At 35.1% G+C, this 24026-nt stretch overlaps 2 protein-coding genes across 4 annotated transcripts; both read left to right on the top strand.

Moving 5' to 3' along the window:
* The first annotated feature begins 4280 nt into the window (after positions 1 to 4280).
* On the top strand, positions 4281 to 6512 carry LOC127831728 (uncharacterized). The gene is made up of 2 exons (XM_052356764.1): positions 4281 to 4412; positions 4606 to 6512. The coding sequence occupies exons 1-2, from the start codon at positions 4301 to 4303 to the stop codon at positions 6168 to 6170; spliced, it is 1677 nt and encodes a 558-aa protein (XP_052212724.1). The 5' UTR covers positions 4281 to 4300; the 3' UTR covers positions 6171 to 6512.
* Positions 6513 to 12181: 5669 nt separating this feature from the next.
* Positions 12182 to 23716, top strand: LOC127831727 (uncharacterized). Of its 3 annotated transcripts, none has more exons than XM_052356763.1 (11): positions 12182 to 12633; positions 13254 to 13412; positions 13963 to 14020; positions 14190 to 14333; positions 14983 to 15221; positions 16981 to 17098; positions 18055 to 18221; positions 18402 to 18467; positions 18782 to 18869; positions 20478 to 20627; positions 21395 to 23716. In XM_052356763.1, the coding sequence occupies exons 2-11, from the start codon at positions 13287 to 13289 to the stop codon at positions 23140 to 23142; spliced, it is 2904 nt and encodes a 967-aa protein (XP_052212723.1). In that variant the 5' UTR covers positions 12182 to 12633; positions 13254 to 13286; the 3' UTR covers positions 23143 to 23716. The 3 variants fall into 3 exon arrangements, with proteins under 3 accessions (XP_052212723.1, XP_052212722.1, XP_052212721.1); XM_052356762.1 differs by having other exon boundaries at positions 12183 to 12633; positions 20499 to 20648; XM_052356761.1 differs by having other exon boundaries at positions 12183 to 12633; positions 20478 to 20648.
* The last annotated feature ends 310 nt before the right edge of the window (positions 23717 to 24026 follow it).

Here is a 24026-nt window from a genome sequence, read left to right as displayed (position 1 = left end):
CCTGTTGTTGGCCGAAAACCTCAACTTTAATGTCTAAGTACAAAAAGTACAATATTAAAGGGGCATACTTCTGCTAAATGGCAGGTTTTATATATATTAAAGGCCTTGGAGTGTTTCTTATCATGGTGATCTCGAAAACATGTATACAGTGTTAAGTATGAAATTCTAAATTTATGACTTTAGAAGAAACAAACATGTAACTGTTGCAGGCAGTACAAGTACAAAAAGAGGAATAATTGTGCAAAATAGGTGGATTGAGTTAAGTTTGTATATGGTGTGATTTCTAGTGCATCTCGCATTGCAATTCTTTAAAGTGACCTGATTTAAGATATGAGCAACTTCATTTGTCATACATGCGAACAACAAAGACACGGATAAGCCTGTGTATTCACACTGTCTAATCAGCGTCGTTTTTGCCACTGCATCATTACTATAGAAATTAGTACAAATTACAAATTTATTTGTTTGCATAGTCGACATTACTTGTCGTGAAATGCTGCCTCATATTGTGAAAATAGGGGATATAACTCCGAGTTGTATATGCTTTTATCAAGTGCTATTATCTAAAAGTTTCCTTTTATTTGTTTTGTTATAAACTTTTCTCATTGTGATATCGCAATTTACATTGACTTAGTTAAGATTATTTACTATATATTTATTGTATACATTCAATATTTGCATGTACAATGCGTATTTATATCCTCCATAACCTTGATTTCTTTTGATTGTTGTAATTGTTGTTTGGCGAAATAAATTTACATTTTCATATCTCACTTGTTTACACCCTTTATATACTATGCACGAATCGGATTTCCAACCACGACGAAACATAAACCAGACTGCAAATTCCGTGACAACGACTACACGAGCCGTCTAAAGGCTAGAAATTTCGGAATCTGCACGTAGATCAAGAATAAATCCATATATTTATGTGTCATAACAGCCGTACGGCTAGACAATCTCCATAGGAACATCTATACGAATAGAGCCGTATGACTAGCCTCTTGTCTACCAGTACGGGGCCGTACGGCTAGCCTCTTGTCTACCCGTACGGGGCCATACGACTAGCCACTGCCATTAAAAAAAGCATGTAAAATTAGTTAATTTGCTACTTTTGTGAAATAAGGTCACTTCCAACAGCCTTGCTGTTGGGCTAGCTTTTTAGCGACGTAGTTAAGGTGTCGGACTACCACTCTAGAGGTCGTGTTTTCAATCCCCGGCTTGAGCTCAGTATTTTCACATTAATGGCGACAAGGCAAAAAAGAACTGTGAATGCGGGAATGGGTCTGAGCTGTTTAATGGTTTCTGGGAGGGCCATGCGGATGCAAGACATGCTGTATCGGGCGTGTCTGGGCCTTGAAACATTAAAAGGGGGAAGTGTGTAGTGAAATAAGGTCACTTCCAACAGCCTTGCTGTTGGGCTAGCTCTTTAGCGACGTAGTTAAAGTGTCTGACTACCACTCTGGAGGTCGTGGGTTCAATTCCCGGCTTGAGCTCAGTATTTTCACAATACTACTGTGTCAAGAAAAAATAATAAAAAATTTGGAATTCATAGGTTTGGATACTATACGCCTTTTCTGGTGACTTTGACCGACATATAAACATTCGGAAGCAATGTTATTTTCTTCAGAAGCTGTGTTGCATACGTTTTTCTAAATTAATAATATATATGGGTGGGTGGGGAATGGAATTATTGATGCAAGTACATGTGGTCCAGTACTCATGTTCATCATAAAGAAACGTAAAGTAGTACTTCTTGGACATTTTTGGGATGTTAATGTTAATCAATAAAATATTACAGGATCTACATTTTAATAAATATGCATGTTTATTAAACCTACCCAAAACTTTTCAACACATCGAATGTTATAGATGGCGACACCTCTGCATCGTCTGCAAAAACGCTAGTTATTTTTAAATTTGTATTACTTAATATGGGAATGATGTCAACGATTCTGTTCAGAAGATTTACTTTTCTTATTGAGATAGTTTCAGTTCCGTTTTAATTATTTTAAATTTGAAATACGCTACGTTTGTCTCATTGTTGTTTAAATCCGCCATTTCCGAAATGCAATATAAAAATCATTTGTTAAGTACTCACCGATTGGCTAATAGCGTGTGGTATTGGCTGCAATAGCCAATGAAAATCGCTGACGCTTTACATGTCGACTGCGCACAACGAAACAACCCGTATTATAAAAACAAATTTTGAACAACACTTTCGGCAAACTGCGAATTTTTATTTTTAGTTTAGGATAAAATACCAGGTCGGCGGGTGATATGTAAATAAAAAAAACGAAAATGACTTTTATTTTTATTTGTATTTGTCGAAAAATAGGGTCGGTCGCTCCCGTAAAACAGAAAATTAAAAAATGCTGGCCTGAAGGACGATCACGTTATTTCAACATTAAGCTACCAGGCAAGGATCATGCTTCATAATTATGACCATTCAATGAACAATTACCATCATGTAAACCGCATACAAAGTTACAGCACTACGTGTACATAAATAATTATCTGAGCCTAGACGTGTTCATTTATTTGTACGGCTTGCTAGACGTTTGCACACCCGTGAGTTATGCACAAATATACACTGACATAAAACATAAATATGTCCCCTAGTTATATTTTCTTCCCAATAGCATTCACATATGAATGTCCATTTTAACCTATTTGTTTCAGTTCGCGACAACAACAGTGCAAACTGGCGACCAGCGGTGGTCACAACTCTCGATGTAATTCAGAGAACTATAGATGTCATCGTAGAACCACAGCCCAGTGTCTTAAATTCTACCGGCTACCAAGTGACCTTGTGTTCCCTTGAAGATCAATGCAATCAACACAACCAAGTAAGTTTTTATTTACACGTTGGTCCTGTTCAGATTCAGTCGTGATTTAAGGTGATTGTAAATGAATTTATGTCATCCGTTGCCTCGAGAACATCGTCAAGTGATTTTTGTAATACCGAGATTGATTAAACAACGAAATATTTGATTTGGTGAATTTAAAAATAGTTGTAAGTAACCGTTACACTATGTGTCTTGTTTTCTAGATTGATAGCACGAAGACCAACAGTACGCGGTTCGAAAACATAACACATGGCGTTTATTACGTAAAGGTACAACAATCTAATGTAAAATGGAACCAATGCTATATATAGCAGCGTTAAATATGCGGTTTTGTGCGCAATAATAACAAATATATACATATCTTATTCCAATATGCGTTTTGAACGCACTGTGCACATCATCGGGACCCCGATTCTAAATTTAAATACTCGTGTTTGTTTCAAGATTAACTGACTTAAGGCGCTAGTTTAATTGCTTGTTACTTTTATTTTAACGTTATTACGTGTTTTATTTACTTAACATACCTCTAAATATGTAGCAAAGTGACACATCAGCTTCATCAGCAGGAGAGACACCTGATAATAACTTGCAGTTCAATAGTTATAGCAAGGAATCAAATGAAAAACAGTGAAGCAAAAAACAAATGAAACAGGCAGGGCACGTAAGTACACAACAAAGACACACACATATGAATCAAGCGGGTTTCACCGCTTTGGAATGGTTGATTCAAAGTGTGTCGGTTAAACCGGTTTTAAGGAACTCCAAACCTAGCAATTCGTCGAGAATTATTCAAACATTTGAATAGATAAAACCAAAGTGGCCCGATGCACTATGCCCCGTTCGTGTTGTCATGTTTGTAAAGTCCCATCATTGTCGGAGCATTACTTTTCAATTTACACGCGACACAAACAGGTGGACGAATGTTGTCAATCTGTATGTCCCCCCCCCCACACACACACACACTTCTGCTCCGTGATTAAGCATTTCCTGTTTAAACCCTACTAAGCATACACATGTGTTGATCCCATGTATTTAGGTCATGTCAAGCCCGTGTGCTACATCGAACTGTCTAGAGGTAAAATCGTTCCGAGTCGACGCCTTGGCGATTCCAAAGATTCCAAAGATTGCAGGTAAAAGAATTTAAAAAAAAACGAATAAACTGACACTCGCTTGATATGGTATATATAAATACATAAAATATGTTAAAGATGGGTGACGATAAACAACAACAATACGTAACACTGAATGGCAATTCAGTATTAAATTTTGGTTTCAAAATAATAATTTTAAGATTGTACTTATAGTATGATTAAGGAAATGAAAGCTCAATCGGCTTCAGTTTATTTTAAACTTTGTAACAATAAAGGCTATCGTTTGTGATAACGACTGCATATATAGGTGTTTTTTTATAATAAAATTCTCTTCTCCACAATCTAGATGAATTTCAACATATGCAGATTACTGTCATTGTGGCGGGCAGTGTTGTCGGTGTAGCACTTCTCGTTATTCTTACCTACTGCCTCCGACGTTGTGGACCGTGTGCACGAATACGAATAAAATCTGGTTTGTGTGTTTCTAACATACATTGTTTAAAAAACTTCTTAACAAAATATACAAGCATACAAGCCCATTCGGTCAAATACATCTACTACACTCGACCATCACTTTAATTGTATGTTTTAATTTAATGTAAGTGGACGAAATGGTATATATTGAATGCAATAAATTACAATACAAAATTTTATTTCTGTTGCAGACAAGAAGCCCCAAGGAATTGTGTTACACCCATTTCTCGACTTGTCCCGTAGCAACAGCAGTACGGACCGGAATTATTTGAAAGTAATGGAATACTTTCAAAACTTTATCGTTAAGGCATTCGACTGCGAGTTAGTCCCCATCCCCCTTGGTTGCTTAAATTGCAATAAAACAGCATTGGACAAGCTTTTTAGCGGGCTGGTCTTCGTCATTGTTGTTTGTGCCAATGACAATGGTAACCCATATTTTAAACAACTTTTGGCGAGAGCAATGCAAAAGCGAAAAAAGCAAAAGAATTTATTGGTTATATCAGTAACTTTGTCTTGTTTTCCGTCACCAATTACACATGAATGTATTGCAGACTTGGAAATGATAACACTTCTAGAAAACATACACAATTTATCACCGTTTTACAATAAGATACACGCGTCAAAGTTGAAAGACGACGATTCATCGAAATTAATACAGTTTAATATTGACTATCCGGAATATCAAACACTGGAGAAATCTATTAAAGATGCCTCACCATTGGCTCATTTCGAAAACACAAGCTCGCACACTGAATGCGACACTGAAATAAAAACGAAACACATTTGTCAAACAGAACGAAACATTCAACTTCATTCTACCATATGCGGTAAAGACATTCATCAACATAAACCATATGAACAAGACATCGAAGAAAACAGGAAAGAAAAGAAACGACAAGTGGCTAGATTGAAAGCAAATCTGAGTAAGGTAAATGACTCTTCTTCGGACATATTTTACAATGAATCGCGAGCACAGGAAAACATGCCGGAACTACCAGTCGCAAGCGAACAGGTCCGTCGTGAATCAAATCGATATAATCAAAGAAGAGAACGACAATGTCAACAACTGGAACCTCGTGCACCGCAGTTGGGCAGTGGTGAACATTCGTGTAAATTGACCGTTACACATCCGCCAATTTTAAACTATAATAAAAAAGTGCACTTTAAAACATTCCCTGTATTACATAGCCATCAAATTCGAAGTCGACCTTCGGACTATGAACACGAACACGTGCTTCACGCTTCAAACTTGAAAGATGACGATTCATCGCTATTCATGCCGTGTAATATTGACTCTCCGGAATATCAAACACTTAAACAATCTATAATAGATGCCTCACAATGGCCTCATTTCGAAAACTCAAGTTCTGAAATTGATTACGACACCGAAAAAGATACTAAACATATCTGTCAAACAGAACGAAAGATTCCATTTCTTTTAACCAAATGCGAAAGAGACGGTCATCAACATACACCATGTGAACAATATATCGATGAAAAGAGCCCAGAAAGGAAACGACAAGAAGTAGAAAGTATTAAAGCAAATCTGAGTAGGTTTAATGACTCTTCTTTTGACATATTTTACAATGGAGCGCAGGAAAACAGGCAGGAATTACCACTCGCCAGCGAACAGTTGGGACGTGAATCAAATGGATACATTAGAAATCAAGGAAGAGAACAACATTGTCAACAATTCGAACATCATCGTGCATTACAGTTTGAAAGTGATGTAACTTCACTTAAAACGCCGATTTAAAATCATATTATAACATGTCATGTAAAACACACGTACGTTACACATGAACATCAAATTCGAACCCGCCATTCCGAATGTGCTAACAAAATAGTATTGCTTCTTCGTGGACACGGGTCCTACAACGAAAGCAACCCGAAGCCACGTATCACCAGCGAATTTTGTAAAAGATTTTTATCAAATGTACATATGCATACATATATAAAACATGAACGCCAAAACGTGACGTGTGAGTCGAATATTACACATTGTAATGTACGATTGTGGTAAAATTATTAAGTGTTAAAATTATTAGTATGCAAACAAGTTTTTATATCTTTTAAACATATTAAAATATCAAGTTAGCGATGTATCTTCACACATTTGTTTTACAAACTAGGTGAAAAAAGATCGCAGACATTTTATATCATCAGAATTCTAAAAGAGTCAGTGATGTTAAGTAAATTACCAATATCCCGTTGTAATTTATTAATATCACGTGATAGTTCCTGGATTATGACATCTTCAGGAGTCACATACCTTAAAGGGGCCTTTTCACAGATTTTGGCATGTATTGAAGTTTGTCATTAAATGCTTTATATTGATAAATGTAAACATTGGACCTTAAAAGCTCCAGTAAAAACAAGAATACAAAAACAAGAATACAATTAAAGAAATACTAAAAGTAACCATCAACTGGGCTCGAACCACTGACCCCTGAAGTAAAAGTCTATCGCTTAGACAACTCGACCATCCGTGCTCATACAATGCGTGATGTATTTTATACTTTATATAAGCTATCCTCGTAGCAACCCAAAATATAACGACATCAAAAGAACTCTTCAAATTTTTCAATCGTTTCGCGTTGCAACGCTTTATAATTTTCAGGTTTTTAAATCGTCAAAAGATGCATAAAATGGATATTTTACAGCGTGGTAAATGTTCAGTGTTACTGTTTCCTCAAAAATATCATAACTAAAACGAAAATATGCGAATCTGAAACAGTTGTTTCGTCAATTTACCAAAACGTGAAAAGGCCCCTTTAATAACAGGCACAAATTGTTAAAAATAATGTTGTAAATGTCTTTCAGAAAAAGAAATCGATGCATCATATATTTTAGCACATCCCATAGTACGTATTTACACATATTTTTGTTTTATTCAGGATGCACACATATCCTGGATTTGTGGATACCTTTATTTATGTTTTATTGTTGCCAACGACTAGACACTTTGTTCTGGATCTATTGCACATTTGGTGTGATTGCACAATATTTTTTTCTACGAAAAGCAATTTTAAGACGAGGAAGTGTTCCTTCTTATGGGCGTGTCCTCGTATAGGCGTGTACTCGTGAATCGCAGTTGTTAACCCTTTGCATGCTGGGAAATTTGTCGTCTGCTAAAATGTCGTCTGCTGAATTTCTAAAATTAGCATTTTCTTCGATTTTTTTTCAAAGAATATTATCAGAATAGCAAACAGTTTTGATCTAGATGAGACGCCACGTTCTGTGGCGTCTCTTAAAATTCGGTTCCCGCACTGAAAAGGTTAACGCAGTAATCCTAAACATTGAAAAGTTAGTTGTTTCGTGAAGCCATTTCACATCATCCGAGAAAACATGCGAGTGTTAAGTACACGCCTTCTCTTATTTAAGTATAGGCTCGACAATATGTATTATGTCACACACAAATGTAGTCGATGATCAGTTATCAGAGTCGTGTAATTGATATTGTGCGCAATTTTGCAATCATGTCAGAGTTCTCGAGGTCGACTCTACTCGTGTCACAAAAACAATAGAAAGTGCGTTCACTCTGAGAGTCACTTTAATTGTTGTTTCGCATGGATTAGCTGAAGTGTTAAAGCAATGCGATAACTTTTATACTAATAACGACATTTGATAGTTTCCGTATATAAAAAAAAACTTTTAGAAAAGCGTTGAAACATAACATAAGTTGTAGGGATAATCAAAATGCAATTTAATTGAAATAAGAGTGTATTGTACCAAAATAATCTTCCTTTTGCTACCAGTCATAGTACATGACCCTAGTTAGTATTGGTCTAATTTATGTGTGTAATCTAGTTGCACTTATAATTATTCAATACCATTTATTAAATGGTGAAAACATGTTTTGGTTCTATAAAGAACTACATACATCTGCGATTCTCCCTAATGATTCAATGCCAACAAAGCTGGCCATACCCGTCTGCAAAGAAACATCGCAAGTACAGTTGTACTTATTTTCAGAACGCGGGCAATTTGGCATTTCAGCAAAAAAATGGCATTGTGTAAGAATTCAAAAGGACATCCTGTGCTAAATTGTCCATTCATAATCGTCTGCGTTTTCTATCTATCATTTGTAAATATCCAAAGGTAAATCCTTACTTCCTCATGTCAGTTCTGTAACTTTAAGCGCTTGTTTATTGGTAGTTTTATATTTTATATACATGGCTTAAATCTCGCACACAACTTCCTGTTTGTACATTAAACACAAGTTGTTTCCATTCATGTAGTTTTATTGGCGTCGCTCTGGAGAGCGTCGACTAGTATGTAATGCATTTTTTTTCGCTTATGGGAGGAGCAGTTATTGTACGGATCAATGTATATATTTTTGTTTTAAGAATATCTTGCATAGTGGTGATTTTTTTTGTAAATTAGTGTAAATAAGTACTGCATTTGTGCCTATTATATTTATTACAACATTTATTGCCAATAATGCAAAGTTAATTCTTTTAATTAATAGCTAAACACGGGGACTGGGAACTAATAAAAGATCACAGGGACTGGGCAAATACGTGAACCGGTGAAACTTTAAATAAATAGTCAACATTTTTGTCTGAAACTTTCAACAGTCGCCGTGGTGTAGTGGATGAGGTGTCCGCCTAGATATCGGGAGTTGGTGGGATCGATTCCCTGGCGGGGAGTATTTTTTTTATATATATTATTCATTTTATTTATATATTTATATATATTATTTTAAATAGAATTAAAAAATACTGCGTTTTAATGCGACCTAAATACAACGTTGCACATTTTTATTAAAATTAATGGATGCCGCGTGGTGACAACGTTAATTTAAATTTCTTACATCTCTTAAATATGTTATTAAAAATACACGTGTTTTATATTAACAAATAAATGCAAACAACACATCTATTTTGCATGTATTTTGTTGTTGTATATGGTTGTCTATCATAGGCCCTAAGTACTATCCCTACCACATATAGAGCGCGAAGCGCGACACGTATTATTGATTGTAACAATGAGTTGTGATAAAGGAAGCAGCCGCTTATCAAGGAGGAGCTGTGTCCCAGCAACCCGTTTCCCTAGAGTCAAGCACTCCTCGGAGTTTTTTTAAGAACCACATATAGAGCGCGAAGCGCGACACGTATTACTATCCAGGTGGTATGGACCCTTTGGTATGGACTTTTTTAGGTGACACTATCAATGCGCATTTTGTGAGATGAAGCAGATTTTTTAAAACCTACACAGTTCTGTTCCATTAATGAAAATTGCCGCGGATGCCAGTAAAAAAAAGGAAACTAATGTTAATAAAATGAACTATGGAATATTTGGAGGTTACAACACAAAATCATGGTTATTTGGGGGCTATAACACAACATCATAGATAATGGTTATTTGGGGGTTATAACACAAAATCATAGATAATGGTTATACCAGTATGTTTTTCTATTTTGATTAAAATAATCGGCCAATATATTAATATTTACAGTAGAAAAAACTCGTTCCATGTAACTTCAGTGAGTGCCTTTTACACTGAAATTCCCGACGCCCTTTGATGCTTTGCATCAATACATATATTGTGTTGTAAAGCAATAAATGAACAACGTCATTATGGGAGGTCGTGTCGTTTTCTGAGTCCTTCAAACAGTCACGACACGCTGCCTATTTCCCATAGTCAAAGAAAGGTTAAGTGTTTTTTGCAGTAAATATAAGCAAAGCTTTATGATCTGAAAATATTGTTTGGAAATCATGGGCATTTTGCAGCTTAATGCAAGTACTTAAAGCCCGATTTCAGACATACTTTAAAACAATAGTTGCTGAAATCGTTTAAAATGGACATCTTACCGATCAAAAGAAACAGCAAGAGATTGGTCAATTAATAACTTAAAATTTTGGTTATTTATCGGAAAAAAAATCATCATTTGTGTTCACTGTTGCATGACTTATTTTCTTGAAAGTGTACAAAATGTTTGTTTCTGAATAATGTTGCTGTTTTTTTTTTAATTTGCTGAGTGAAAACAGTACATATTCTTGTTTCATTTTAAAATTGTATTGGTCAAACCCGATGTTGAAAGTGATTTTGCATACACACATCGAATGTGTTTGTTCAATACTTGACATATTTGAATCCATTCAACGCTGTGAATTAGAGTAGACCTTGCTTGAAAAACAAATTTACATTAAATTTAAATTTAAATCATACTAGGGGACAACGTTTCCTAATTGGATCAAGGCATATCATTCACATGTTAAAGTCCCCGTTCGCGGAATAGATCGTTGTCTTGCATATAAATCGTATAGCGAGAAATAAACTTTACATAAATTCATTGAAATCTATTTTTATCGAGGTTGACATCGAAAACCTGGTCAAAATCGGTTTTGAATCGATAAAATATTATTTAAATGATCATAAATACATGCAATAGGCGAAAATCATTGCAGCGTCGCGAGTTATGCAAATTATATCTATATTTAGCTTTCGATAAACATTATAAGTATATGAAAGATAAATACAAAGATTTAGCAAAAACGTAGCGTTGCAACTCAGTTTACGTCTGTAACAGATGTATTTGCATTTGTTCTTACCTTCTCTCCGCATTTTTTTGTTTAGGTTTGAATTAACGTGTCGAATCATGAATACTAATTACCGGTAGGTCGTTTTCGTACTTTACCGTACTCGACCCCAAAATAAAAATCGCTATATTGTTTGTTTCCAACCGATTACAACCGGATTTTCAGTGATATCCTCAATAAAAACACGTTTTGTCGCCGTGGTGTAATGGATATGGTGTCCGCCTAGCGACCGGGAGGTCACGGGTTCGATCCCAACCGTGGGAGCGTTCTTGAGATCTTCCCCAAAGACACCAAGTACTGGTTCTAGGCCCAGGAAACGGACTCGAGAGCGTTTATATAAGCCTTAGGCTTTCGATGCAATCGAGCTAAAATAAATAGGTTTAAACTAAAAACACGTTTTCCTACGATTCTTTCCATATATATCGCCGCGAACGGGGACTTAAAGGTAGTTGACCTTACTATTTTGTGTTCCTCTTTTTTAAGTGCACTTTTAAAAAGTTGAATTTAAACTGAAGTGTTTAAAAGTGAAAACTGATTGGCGTTGCATGAAGACAGATCAAAACAAATAACTCAATAATTTTGTTTTCTTCAAACTTAAAACAATCAGCGACAGGAAAACAAAATAATACCATAAAATATGTTGGGAAATCTGTAGTCATTACAATACCAATTAACATAAATAAACATGCAGAACAGTATGCAAATATTGTTGTAACGCTTAAATCCCAGATAACCTGCATGGAGATGTATTAAAAATAAGCTCAGATTATTTCTGATTTTATTAAGATTCATTGCCTCTTGCTGTAAAACTGTCCGTCTCAGGGAAGTAACAAATTATATATGCCTTTCTATTGTTTCGGTGACACTAGTAGAGTCGATCTCGAGAACTCTGCCATGATTGCAAAAACGCACACCATATCAATAACACAACTCTAAAAGCTGATCATCGACTACATTTCTTGTGTGAAATAATTCATATTGTTTAGCTTGTACTGAAATAAGATAAGAAATATACACTGCTTTAAACATTTGCAAGTGTCGAGCCTATACTGAAATAAGAGAAACAATGTACATTCCTTTAAACATTTGCAAGTGGGGTTGTAACTAAGCATGTTTATTTCTTGTATCATATCACATTTCAAATTTTAAACAGGAAGTTTTTAATCAATATTGAATTCACGATATTTTTTCACAAAGACCGTTATGCTTAACAGGTATTTCGCAAAATACGCCACAATACACACAGCTTTATTGACCGAGGTTTATTGTAAGGGTAGCCAATACGAAAGGTTTTATCTCAACGAGGAAGTATTGTGTCAACCTAGATACTACAGGTTACTTATGCATAATCTATTAAAGAGTACAAATACATTCACGACGGGCAAAGGAAGTTCACAACCGTTTTGAAAGTGGAGACCATAGCACATGTTTATGATTACCAATCAATGATGCGCCGTTTGCTACAACACGAAGGTTTTAAGATTCTTAAACTACATGTATATATGGAGCACCAGTGTGTACATTTAAATTCTTCTTTAGTTGTTGTGCTTCTCAGTGGATTAATATTCTAATATGTTTACTTAAACAAAGTTACGCTCGGGTTGAGACATTATTTTGTATTTTGGTAGAAATAAAGATTGTTCACTGAACTGATCGGATAATCCATTCACAACGTGAGTATATAAACGGTGATGAAATATATGTTTGTTGTTAAAAACACAATGATTAGATCAAACGTTAAACATTTAGCGAGTATTTGTGCATATTCAAACAGATCGATAAAGGAAATTATTATACACAGAAATAATTGAATCCAGATTTAACGTACATACATTTTTATTATCCATACGTCTATTTAATCAAATTCTAAGGCATACTCGTATGTACATTTCATCAGGCTATTAATATTCGAAAACTGATGCAGATTAATGGTAATAATGATTGCCTGTTAAAACTGGTTATATATATGGGCCGTGCTCTGTGAAAAAGGGGTTTAATGCATGTGCGTAGAGTGTCGTTCCAGACTAGCCTGCGAAGTCCGCACAGGGACGACACTTTCCGCCATAACTTGATTTTTGCTAAGAAAAGACTTTCTTGAAACGAAAAATATCATACAAGCGGAAAGTGTCGTCCCTGATTTGCCTTTGCAGACTGCACAGGCTAGTCTGGGACGATACTTTACGCACATGCCTTAAACCCCTTTTTCACAGAGCACGATCCATATATATTTAAATGCATGATGTAAATCATTGTACGATACATCTATAATTCGTTTCGATTGCTCTCGTTTTAGTTAAATTTTCAAACACCTGAAAGACCCGATGTCATGTCCATGTACACATACTTTATACCACTGATACTGTCCCTTGCGGCAGTCAGGTCAGAGGTTGATTGCGACGCACCCAAAACGAACACTTCATGTGACAGGGAGGCCCGGAGTTGCTCACAGAAGGTACACTTTGTGATCTTTTTCTAATTGCGTCCGTTAATTTATCAGATGGACTATTTGTTAACGTTGAAGGGGCAAATATGTATTACAAATTCTATTATATTTTTACAATAGTATGGCAACTTCGAATTTGTTGGTTGATTACAAGAACATACATATGCATATAAGCGAATACACATGCACACAGAAAAGTGCAGTGAAAATGATTGAGTGTTGACCTTTATAGTGGTCATTAAGTTAGTAACATGAGGCTCCTGTTTAAAAAAGGATAGAATCAACGCATACGTGACGTGTTTATGTAAGATTGTGTATAAATGAGCACGCAGCTACATACTTACTACAAAGTGCGTCTAAACACGTACTGTTAACATTATATGTTTATATAGCAGAAAGAAATTAACTATGCCCTGAACAATTTGTACGTTTGTGTAACCTTTGGCCTTTGTGTGGCCTTTAAGCAAATAATATTGAATTGTTATATGTTTCGAGTAGTGAACCATGTACCTTAATTGCACAAATTATTGAGTCTTTACAATCTGTTTGTCGTTTTCAGTCTATAAGATTCGATGGTGACAACGAATTTTTCAACTGCTCTGTTGGACATAAAGAAGGTAAGTCCTTACCATTACTTGTATTATTCTCATTAAGTTTTTGAAATACATGTCTTGACACAGTAAACTAACAGGATTGTACGTCAATAATTAAAGAAAGAGCACTTGCATTTCATACGTAATTGAACTATCTTTTTTTATTTTACATTATTTGTAAATTCATTTCCAGAAATAGTCAATTTCAAGAAAACGAACTCCCTGAGAAAAGATGTTGCTACTCTTTTCGACGCACCTGACCTGCTTGGTGTTAGCTCGTACTGGATTCGTGAATTAAACAGTTTAGCTATTGAGATCACATTTCGCCTACCACGAGGTATTTCTGATCAGCTGCACACTATTTTTGTAGTCAAACTGCATATATACTCAACTTAATATGAAATATCGCAATGCACTTCTATTAAGGTTGTCTAACAAGTATACACTGTATACGAGGGCACCGCTACATCTATTTAGGAAAAACAACTTGCACAATGAAAGAACTAAAATAACCCAAATAATAAAAAATGCATAAGAAGGAAAGAGAGCCTTAAAATTCAAGTTGGTTTTAGTCATTTGACCATAAGCCTTTTACATGGAAATACAATGCACATACCATATATAAAGGATAGTTCAGGGCTTATCGCCTTCGGCTGGGCAATTCATCGCCGTCAAACTATTATGTAAAAACTAAATACATTTACAAGAACGTTGCCGATTATAAAATTTATAAATATAATCTGTATTGTCAGTTTAATTATTATCAACACCAATCTCGTTGACAGCAAACGGTTATTTTTTTCTGATCAAGCTCATGTCTTACTGGTTAATGGAAACAATTTATCGGCGCTAGCATATTTTTGACCTGATGATTAATTGTACGTTATTGTATTCATCTATATTCTTACCTGTTACTGGTATATCAACTAAACATAAAGTTTATTTTCTGCAGCACATTTTACCAAAAGGATTTATGTATTTTCAAGCAATTCACTCTGGCGTAATTGACCAAGACAAATCGAAACAAGATGGACGCTTATACTCAGGGAACAAGGAGCAAGTGACCTATGGAGGACATTACCAGCATCCCAACGCGATCTTCTTAAAATTTTCCAGCGTATGGGAGGAGGCGTACCGCGATCGTTTTTACTACAAATGCCCTCGCGAGAGAATCTTCATTTTCCATAATTATTCCCCACCCACTCATTACGACGTGGACCATCCGGTATGTTAGTTTTTCGCAAAAATCGGTTGTATACTTTTTTTGAAGAATATATTTAAAACATTAAACTATTCAATAATTTAACATCCGTGTATTTCAAGAAGGATAGTAACGTAAACTTTTTAAGTGAAAACCGGAAGGAAAAATACTGTTCATTACTTGACATCGAAGTGCGTTTTTTAGCTCAACTAGCACACAGCGCTTCAGAATACCGTGTTGTTCGTCGGCCGTTGTGCATGCGTCCGTCCGTTTTTTTTCTAAAACCTTCTCCTCCTGAACCACTGACAGTTTTATGACACCTCACAGGAATGATGTTTAAGTGATCCTCTTTCAAAGCTGTTTAAACCGTTCCTGACCATTGCATATATAGGTCAAAGGAGCTCGAACAAAATTTGTAAAATAAAAACAAAAAAAAATATTTTCTGAAACCACAAGGGTCAGGACGTTGATATTTGGGGTGTGACATTGTGTTGCTGTCGTCTACTAAGTTTTTTCAAATAATTTCACAGGGGTAAAACCTTTCAACGCCCTATCATTCTTCTATCAAACCGCAAGAGTAACTTGTTTTTCTTAGGAATAAATATGGAAAACATTGTTCAACCGACTCTGAAAACGCAAAGCTAAGAGGTTTGGTTATTGGCATGTATCCTTTTTATCGCTGTCCTCTACCATTTTTTAATTATGCACCTTTGGTAAAAACTGGACACGCTAGTGTCCAGTAGTATAAACAATAACTTTAAGAATCTTATTTTCTGGAACCTATAGGTCAGTGGTCTGATATTTGATGTTTAACATAGTATGTTGGTCGTTGGCCAAAAATGTTTAAATCATGTCTATGGGGCCCAAATTGGTCCCGCACTAGGGGTAACGCGATTTCCATTTATGTAAATATTGATGACTTTACAAAAATATTATTCTCTGAAACAGCAGATGAGGGGTCAAATTATTTATGAACAGAGGGTATAGAAAAACTTTACACTTTTTTTAACCTGTAACCGCAAGGGTCAGGTGTTTGATATTTGTTTTTAGCATTATATAGTTTTCCTCTTCCAAGTTTGTTTAAACTACGAACATTGGATAAAAACTAATCTAATAAAGTGTTACATGATTTATATAGACTTATTAAGTAAATTACCTTAAAAATCTTATTCTCTGAAACTGAGAAGTTCAGGGGTTTAATATGTTCTGTGCGACATTGTATGGTGATCTTCTGCTTAGTTTTTTTTTAAATCACGAGACTTCGGTCAAAATTGGCCCACTCTATGTATTAGTGTTTTGATAATATATGTATTTTAAAAACATAAATGTGTTCTCATACTGTATTAGACCACAATAAGTATGTGGCAAACAAATTAAAACAAACTACATTAATCACACAAAAATCACACCATCTACAATTACAATGTTAGATTCTATAGGTATCAGGTTAGCGACATTGGCCTATCGGCCTTCTTGTTTGTTAAAACGTACCTACTGACATCGATTGGATTGAAATTAAAGTCTATTTTGTTAAATATTTATGGTTTTTTTTTGCAAAATTATGCGTTATGTTGTTTGTTTTACATATAACACAGTTTAAAACGTTAAGGTAGACTATGCAAACAGTGCTTTTAAACATGAATTTGTTTTCTTCAAATTATTGCATTTGTCGTAATCAAAATCACACGTGTCAATCGGATTGGATTGGATTTATAACTAATAATAAACTCTTTGTCCGATCGTAATATATATATAAACATTGGTTTTCTGATACCTTTTTCAGAGAAATATATCATACCGGTGCATGTTTGGTTTGGATAGATATAACCCCAAATATACCTACATATTGAGTTTGAACACGTCTGATGGGCGATCACGTGATTTCTATATTACGCTACCAGGTAAGGATGAAGGATTAACATTATGGCAATTCAACGGAAAACTATACCCAAAAAATTAACAACGGCGCAATTATTTATAAATAAAGAATTACCTATTTAAACGGGGTACATAAGCATAATACTAAGGATATTGGCTTGTCGATGAGCGATAAACCTAAAGCACAAACCATGTCTGTTGCATTATTATAATCTCCCGCAGAAATGAGTAGGTATATATATAAATGAATGATAAATTATAGGCGTCTCTCCGTGCGTGCTTGCGCCTGCGGTAACTCAAAACGTTTTTAAGCTAGGTGAATGAAAATAAGTATGTGGATAAAAAAGCCATACTGGGAAAATGAACGTCATTTCAGCTTTTCCTTATACATAAACTATGGTTTCTATGGTTTCAGAAATAAGTGGAAAGTATCTGGATATTGTCAAAAATAAAAGAAGTGTTTTCGTCAGACAAGATATTTGGTTGCAATGGTTACAGAAATAATTAACGACTAAATATGGATCCTGTGATAACTCAAAAAGTACTTAATGTAGATTGAAAGAACGGTGCGTGTAGATAAGGCGCTAACTGGGAATGTGCAAGTTATTTCGTCATAGAAACATGATGGTTGCTATGCTCACATAAATAAGAAATAAATAAAATATCGCCCCATTGGTGCAAAAAGGTACCATGTGACATTGAAATTAGAAGGCACATGGTACCTTTTTGCACACCAATGGGCGATATGGATTCTTTGATAACTAAATACGAACTTCAGTTATGTGGATTAACCTTTGTGTGTGCACACAGGGCAAAATTGGAAGAATGCATTCATTTTTTTTGTCAGATTAATAGCAACATTAAATCGTACTTGTAACGAAGTTTTCGTTTGTACATGACAAATATGTTGTTCTGTTGTGTATGTGTTGTTGTTGTTTTTCATCTTAAAAATCAGTAAAATCACACCCATTTGCATCAGTTCGATACATGGACAGTAAGAACTGGCGACCAGCGGTGGCCACCAATCTCAATGTGAGTCAAAGAACTATAGAGGTCATCGTGGAGCCACAGCCCCGGAATTTTACTTCTCTTGGCTACGATGTAACCCTCTGTACAAAAGAAAGGGGCTGCGGTCCAACCAACCAAGTAAGATTTAATTTTAGTTTCAATATGTTGAGATTCTGATTACGTTTTGTATAACGTGATTCAAAATTACATTTTATGTCAAGCGATCAAGCGAGAATGTCTTAAACAGTATAGAAAATATGAAAAAGTCACGATCAAATTAGTACAAATTATTGTCATACTTTTCGCCCTGTTTTCTAGATTTCTCTGTGGGATACCAATCGAACAGTGTTTAAGGACATATCACATGGCGTGTATTTCGTAAAGGTAAGCAACTACTACTACTACTACTACTACTACTACTACTATTACTACTACTACTACTACTACTACTACTACTACTACTACTACTACTACTACTACTACTACTACTACTACTGCTGCTGCTGCTGCTGCTACTACTACTACTACTACTACTACTACTACTACTACTACTACAACTTCTACTACTTCTACTGCTGCTTCTGCTGCCGCTGTTGATGCTGCTACTACTACAACAAATACTACTGCTCCTACTATTGAATCTATTCATTACTACAACTAGTACTATTACTACTACATAATGTCTATCCATTATTCAGGTTGTTTCCAGAACCTGTGCTGCTGCATACAACTGTTCGGAAGTCATTTCGTACACAGTTGACGCAACAAAGATTGAAAAGAACGCAGGTAAATGAACTGTTCCTGAGCTTATAAACTGGATTCTGCTTTCTAGTATTAAAGTAATGAAACAAAATAACGATCTGTAAAGAAAAAAAGAACACTTCCTTTAAGCGCGGAAAAAAATTCGATTTCAAAAAGCATAATTTTATATTGTACACAATTTATTATTAAGGAAATTAATCAATGCAGCTTAAACTTATAAAAAAGTGTTTGAACACCGCTAATCGCCTTTATGCCAAGGGGGTGGACGTACATGATGCATCAGTAAGGTTGACGCGAGAAATCGATGTAAATGTAGTAAAGACACGGATTTAGTTGAATGTGTTGTCAAGCGGTGCATATTTATTAAGATTATTGTTTTAATTGTTGAATTTATGAATCTTGATGCTGACTATTAGATATAACCACATGATTCCGTGGCATGTAGACTCTGTCTGTTGACAGAAAAAGGACTAATAACAATACTATTAAAGGGAAAGATGGTCGGAATGAGGTGGATATGACTATTACACTAATAAAAACGGCTGTGTTCTGGATATACATACATTTAATATAATGAACAGAATACAACTTGTTTGCAAATATGTGTGTTTTGTACGTCGCGGACAAAGTCGTATGTTTTCTGTAAAAATTGTATAAGATGATTTATTTACAAACTGCATTTTTTACACGCGTGTATTCGATATGAATTTTTAATTAACGTACCTCTGTATATACAGCTAATGTTTTTTTTTACCTGATAATATATGTCAGAATGTGAAATAAATAACAAAAATTATCATTTGAGATAAAATAATTGTTTTTTAGTGATTGTAACTATTCATTATTGCAGTATCTTTAGCAAAAGTAGTAATAAATTAAATAAGTAGTAGAAGGCTTTCACGGTGGATGGCATGCAGAAACAATTATTTATTAATTTTCACGAAACGTCCTTAGTTTTATTTACGCCATATATATTGAAAAACAATACGTTTCAAGACAATGTTATTTAAGGTTTCGATTTCACCTTTGATACATAATATTGTTCTTATTTTCGTTTCTAACTCGATTAGGATAACTTCTGATAATGTGAACTATCATCATCGTTATTATTCGTCACTCTTGTTCTTCTTTTCTCGTTGAATGCGCTTTCAAGTTGTGCAAGTGAATTAAATTTCACTTCGTTTTACAACGGGCGATGTAACAAAATTCATAGGCATGTGTTAACATGTGCCACAAAAACTAGATAAGAGACCATACTTCTCGAACTTGACCATTTAATAGATGCTGACTGCTGTTCCAGTTAATAACTTTTTGGTCAGTGTGCTTTTCAACAAGTGTCTTAAAGTTTCGAAATAATGTGGCAATAGACATTGCCAAAATTCATACATTCAACAATACAACACTCACCTGAACGAAAGTATTCCGCTTTTCAATAATTTGTTCAACAAATCCGCTATCTTCACAAAATAGATTTCAAAATCTCGATGGAGCCATACTGATGCATCGTTCACGTCCACCCGCGTGTGTATATGATTATTTATGTTACACGAAATCTGGGTGGTAGAAATATATAAGACGATGTCTATCGTCTCAAGAACAAACGATCGTCTAGCCTAGGTTTTCTATTATTAGATTCTCCTCTCCGCTATTTAGCTGACTTGCAACCGACGCAAATCGTTACCATGGTGGTCGGCTGTGTTGTCGGTGTGATGTTGGTGTTGGTGCTGACCGTTGTTACTTCGAGGTCGTGTCTTCGTCGACGACGAAAACGAGAAAAATATGGTTTGCGTGTTTTTGACCATGGTAATTTAACCAGGAACTTTTTCACCTTTTGTCAAAATTACAATTCATGAAGTTTTTGACACATATCAAAAAAATGAATGAACAATATGCATTAGTGAGCGAAATAACACTTATGCCATAAACTCAGTCTAAAAACACAATTTCGTTTACCAATAATGAACGTTACAAATTGATAAAATTATAAAGCGTTACAAACGCGAAACGATTGAGTAATTTGGGGAGTTCTGTTGTTTTCGTTTTATCGTGTGACATTACGTGGAGTGCTTATATTGAGTGTAAAAACTACAGAATCCAATACCAATACATAATTTATGTCTGTGTGGTTTAAGCTATAGCCTTTTAACATCAATGTCATTGGTTCGAGCCTATGTGAGATTAACTATTTTCTCTTTTTTCATTTCTTTAATTTCATTCGTGTTTTATACCGGAGCTGTTTAATCCGATGCTTGGATTTATCAATTTAAAGCATTTAATAAAAAAACACTTCAAAACATGCCAAAATCTGTGAACAAGTCCCTTTAAACTCATCATTGAAACAAATTAAAATATAAGATGAATACAAGTTAACAATTTATACAATAATTGTCCCCTTTTAAAGTCTAATTCTGCTGCGAAAGACAAATAAAATATCGAAGTGAACGTGTAGATCTATCGAGATTAAATTTGGGTATAAAATAGTTGACAAATACATATATATATAAACGTGTACAGCAGATGTCGTATATAATATGTTATTTCCTTTGCAGACCAGAAGCCCCAAGGAATTGTGATACACCCATTTCTCGACGTTTCTCGTAGCAACATCAGTACGGACCGGAAGTATGTTAAAGTATTGGAAGACTTTCAAAACTTTATCGGGAAAGAATGTAAATGCAAGTTAGCCCCCATCCCCGTTGATTGCTTAAATGGCGATACAACAGCTTTGGACAGGCTTTTCGGCGGCCTTAAATTCGTCATCGTGGTTTGTACCGACAACAATTCGAACCGATATTTTCGAACACTTTTAACGAGAGCAATTCACAAGAAAACAAAGGAAAATAATTTATTTGTAATACCAGTTACCTTCTCTTGCTTTCCTTCACCTTTTAAAGAGAAATGTATTGAAGAAAGCATGATAGAGCTTTTGCAAAACATGAATGATTTGTTATCTAAGATACACTGTATAGACTCGGAAGAGGACGAATTTTCGCGATTAAAACAGTCTTATGAAAACACTCCTGAATATAAAGATCTAGAATCATCTATTAAAGATGCCTCACCAGTGCCGTATTTTGAAAACATAAATACTAAAACTGAGAGCGAACAAGGTACAAAACCTAACTGTGAAAAAGAACGCAATAGTAAGCCATTTGTAGGTATCAATCAACCTAATTCTACCAAATGCGAAAGAAACGGTTTTCAACATAAACCATGTATGCAAGATATAGGAGAAAATAGTCCAGAAATTAAACAACAAGAGATAGCACGTATTAAAACAAAACTAAGTAGATTTAATGACTCTTCCTCGGATATATCCTACAATGGAGCGCGACCTAAGGAAAGCTGCCGTGACGTACACGTCGCAAGGGAAAAGGGTCGATATGTACCAGATGAAATCAGTGGAAATCAATTTCATCAATGCGATCAAACACCGTATCAATCTTCATTAAATAGTGACAGAGGCGGACAATCATATCAAATGAGCGCACCACATCGGCATATTTTGAACGAAAATGAACGACTGCATATTAAAACATACTCTGTACCATACACATCTGGCATACATGAACATCGCATACGAAGTCAACCCACGGACTATGATAACGAATCGACGTTGCTTGCTCGAGGACAGGGCTCCAACATTGAAAGCAACGCACCGTATGTTATTTACGAAACATCGGCGAATTTTAGCCCCTCATTTGAGTATCAAGGAATGAATGAAAAGGTGCCTATATCACATACACACGACTGGTCAAGTAGACAAAACGACATTACCATGCAAAACATAGCATGTGCGATTCCACGCGCAGAACACATGCAATTCGACTGTAAATATAACACTTTCAACCACCATAGCACTCCAGTATGCTATGGCCATTTGAATCAGAATTTGCAAACTCGGCTTTCAAGTAATTACTCTCGAGATCCGTATTATGGCGAACAAAATATACATCCTCTATCCAGCATGAGTCAGAACCTTTCAAAAACAAGCGATGTTAGACCTAACAAAGATACAACTTCTTCTGCTGCTACCGCTGCAGTTGCAAAAACGTCGATTTATTTCCCTGCTTTAGACAAGTTTACGACATTTGATGTTACCAAAACTTCAATTGAAAGTGGAAAACTAAGAACAAAACCGAAGGCGTTATCCATCCCTTCGGATCTCAACACTATTTCTGATTGGATTCCACCGGAAACCGGAAGTATACTTGTTACAAGCAATGACGACCTGATGGACAAAATGAGCAAGATCAATGAAAACTATACTGAGGAACTTCAGGAACTTAAGGGATGATCATCAAGCAAACCGTTTGTGAACTTATCCCGGGTACAATTTAAACTGGACCTATATTACTCGAGGAGGTTTATCATTTTAGGACGAAATACCCTCGACAAATTAAACGCAATATTTATATTTTATTGATTATTGTTCACATCTTAGTCTGGTTACTTTGGTAACTTGCGCTTTTTCTTGATCACTGTGATACCTCGAGTTACAGAGGTTTCATTGGCATCAAAATGAATTGATACAAAATGTACCTCAAAACAGTCTATTTCACAATAAATTATTGGATACAATGTAATTTCTTCCTCAAAAAAGCTAAATATTTTAGTACCATTGAGAAACGCTTGCTTTTATATATGTTTTGTTTTATATTATATCTTGTTTATATTTTAAACAGTTACAACGTTTGTGTATTTGTGATATAATTATAGTTTATATTTCATAACACGTTTTATTCTCGCCCAATTAAGGTTAAATAATGAACCGCCACATGTAAAACAATTCTTTAACAGATGCCCAATTTCAGAGTTCAATTCAACTGTATTGAATCTACATCATAGTCTCGTCAGCTCACAAGTTTACGTGCCTGTTTTATTCCAATCTTTTATTATTATATTTCAATAAAAGGAACCAATATGAAAAGACAGAAAGTCAATAATATATATATCTCAAGAAAAAATTTCATGCCAGACTTAGCTGGTGTTTTATGTCTTAAAACGTATCTATATATCACTGAATATTTACGTGTTAGCTAAATATGAAAACTGTTAGTTTGAAATTGTCCCGAAGAATTGTTTTGACCTCAAAGTGTCATTTTTTTTATATACCACATATAAATGTGGTATATATAAAAAAAGACACTTTGAGGTCAAAACAATTCTTCGCGCCCTTTT

Source organism: Dreissena polymorpha, chromosome 5 (assembly GCF_020536995.1).
Source record: "Dreissena polymorpha isolate Duluth1 chromosome 5, UMN_Dpol_1.0, whole genome shotgun sequence".
Taxonomy (NCBI): domain Eukaryota; kingdom Metazoa; phylum Mollusca; class Bivalvia; order Myida; family Dreissenidae; genus Dreissena; species Dreissena polymorpha.
This window is presented reverse-complemented; position numbering and strand designations above follow the sequence as displayed.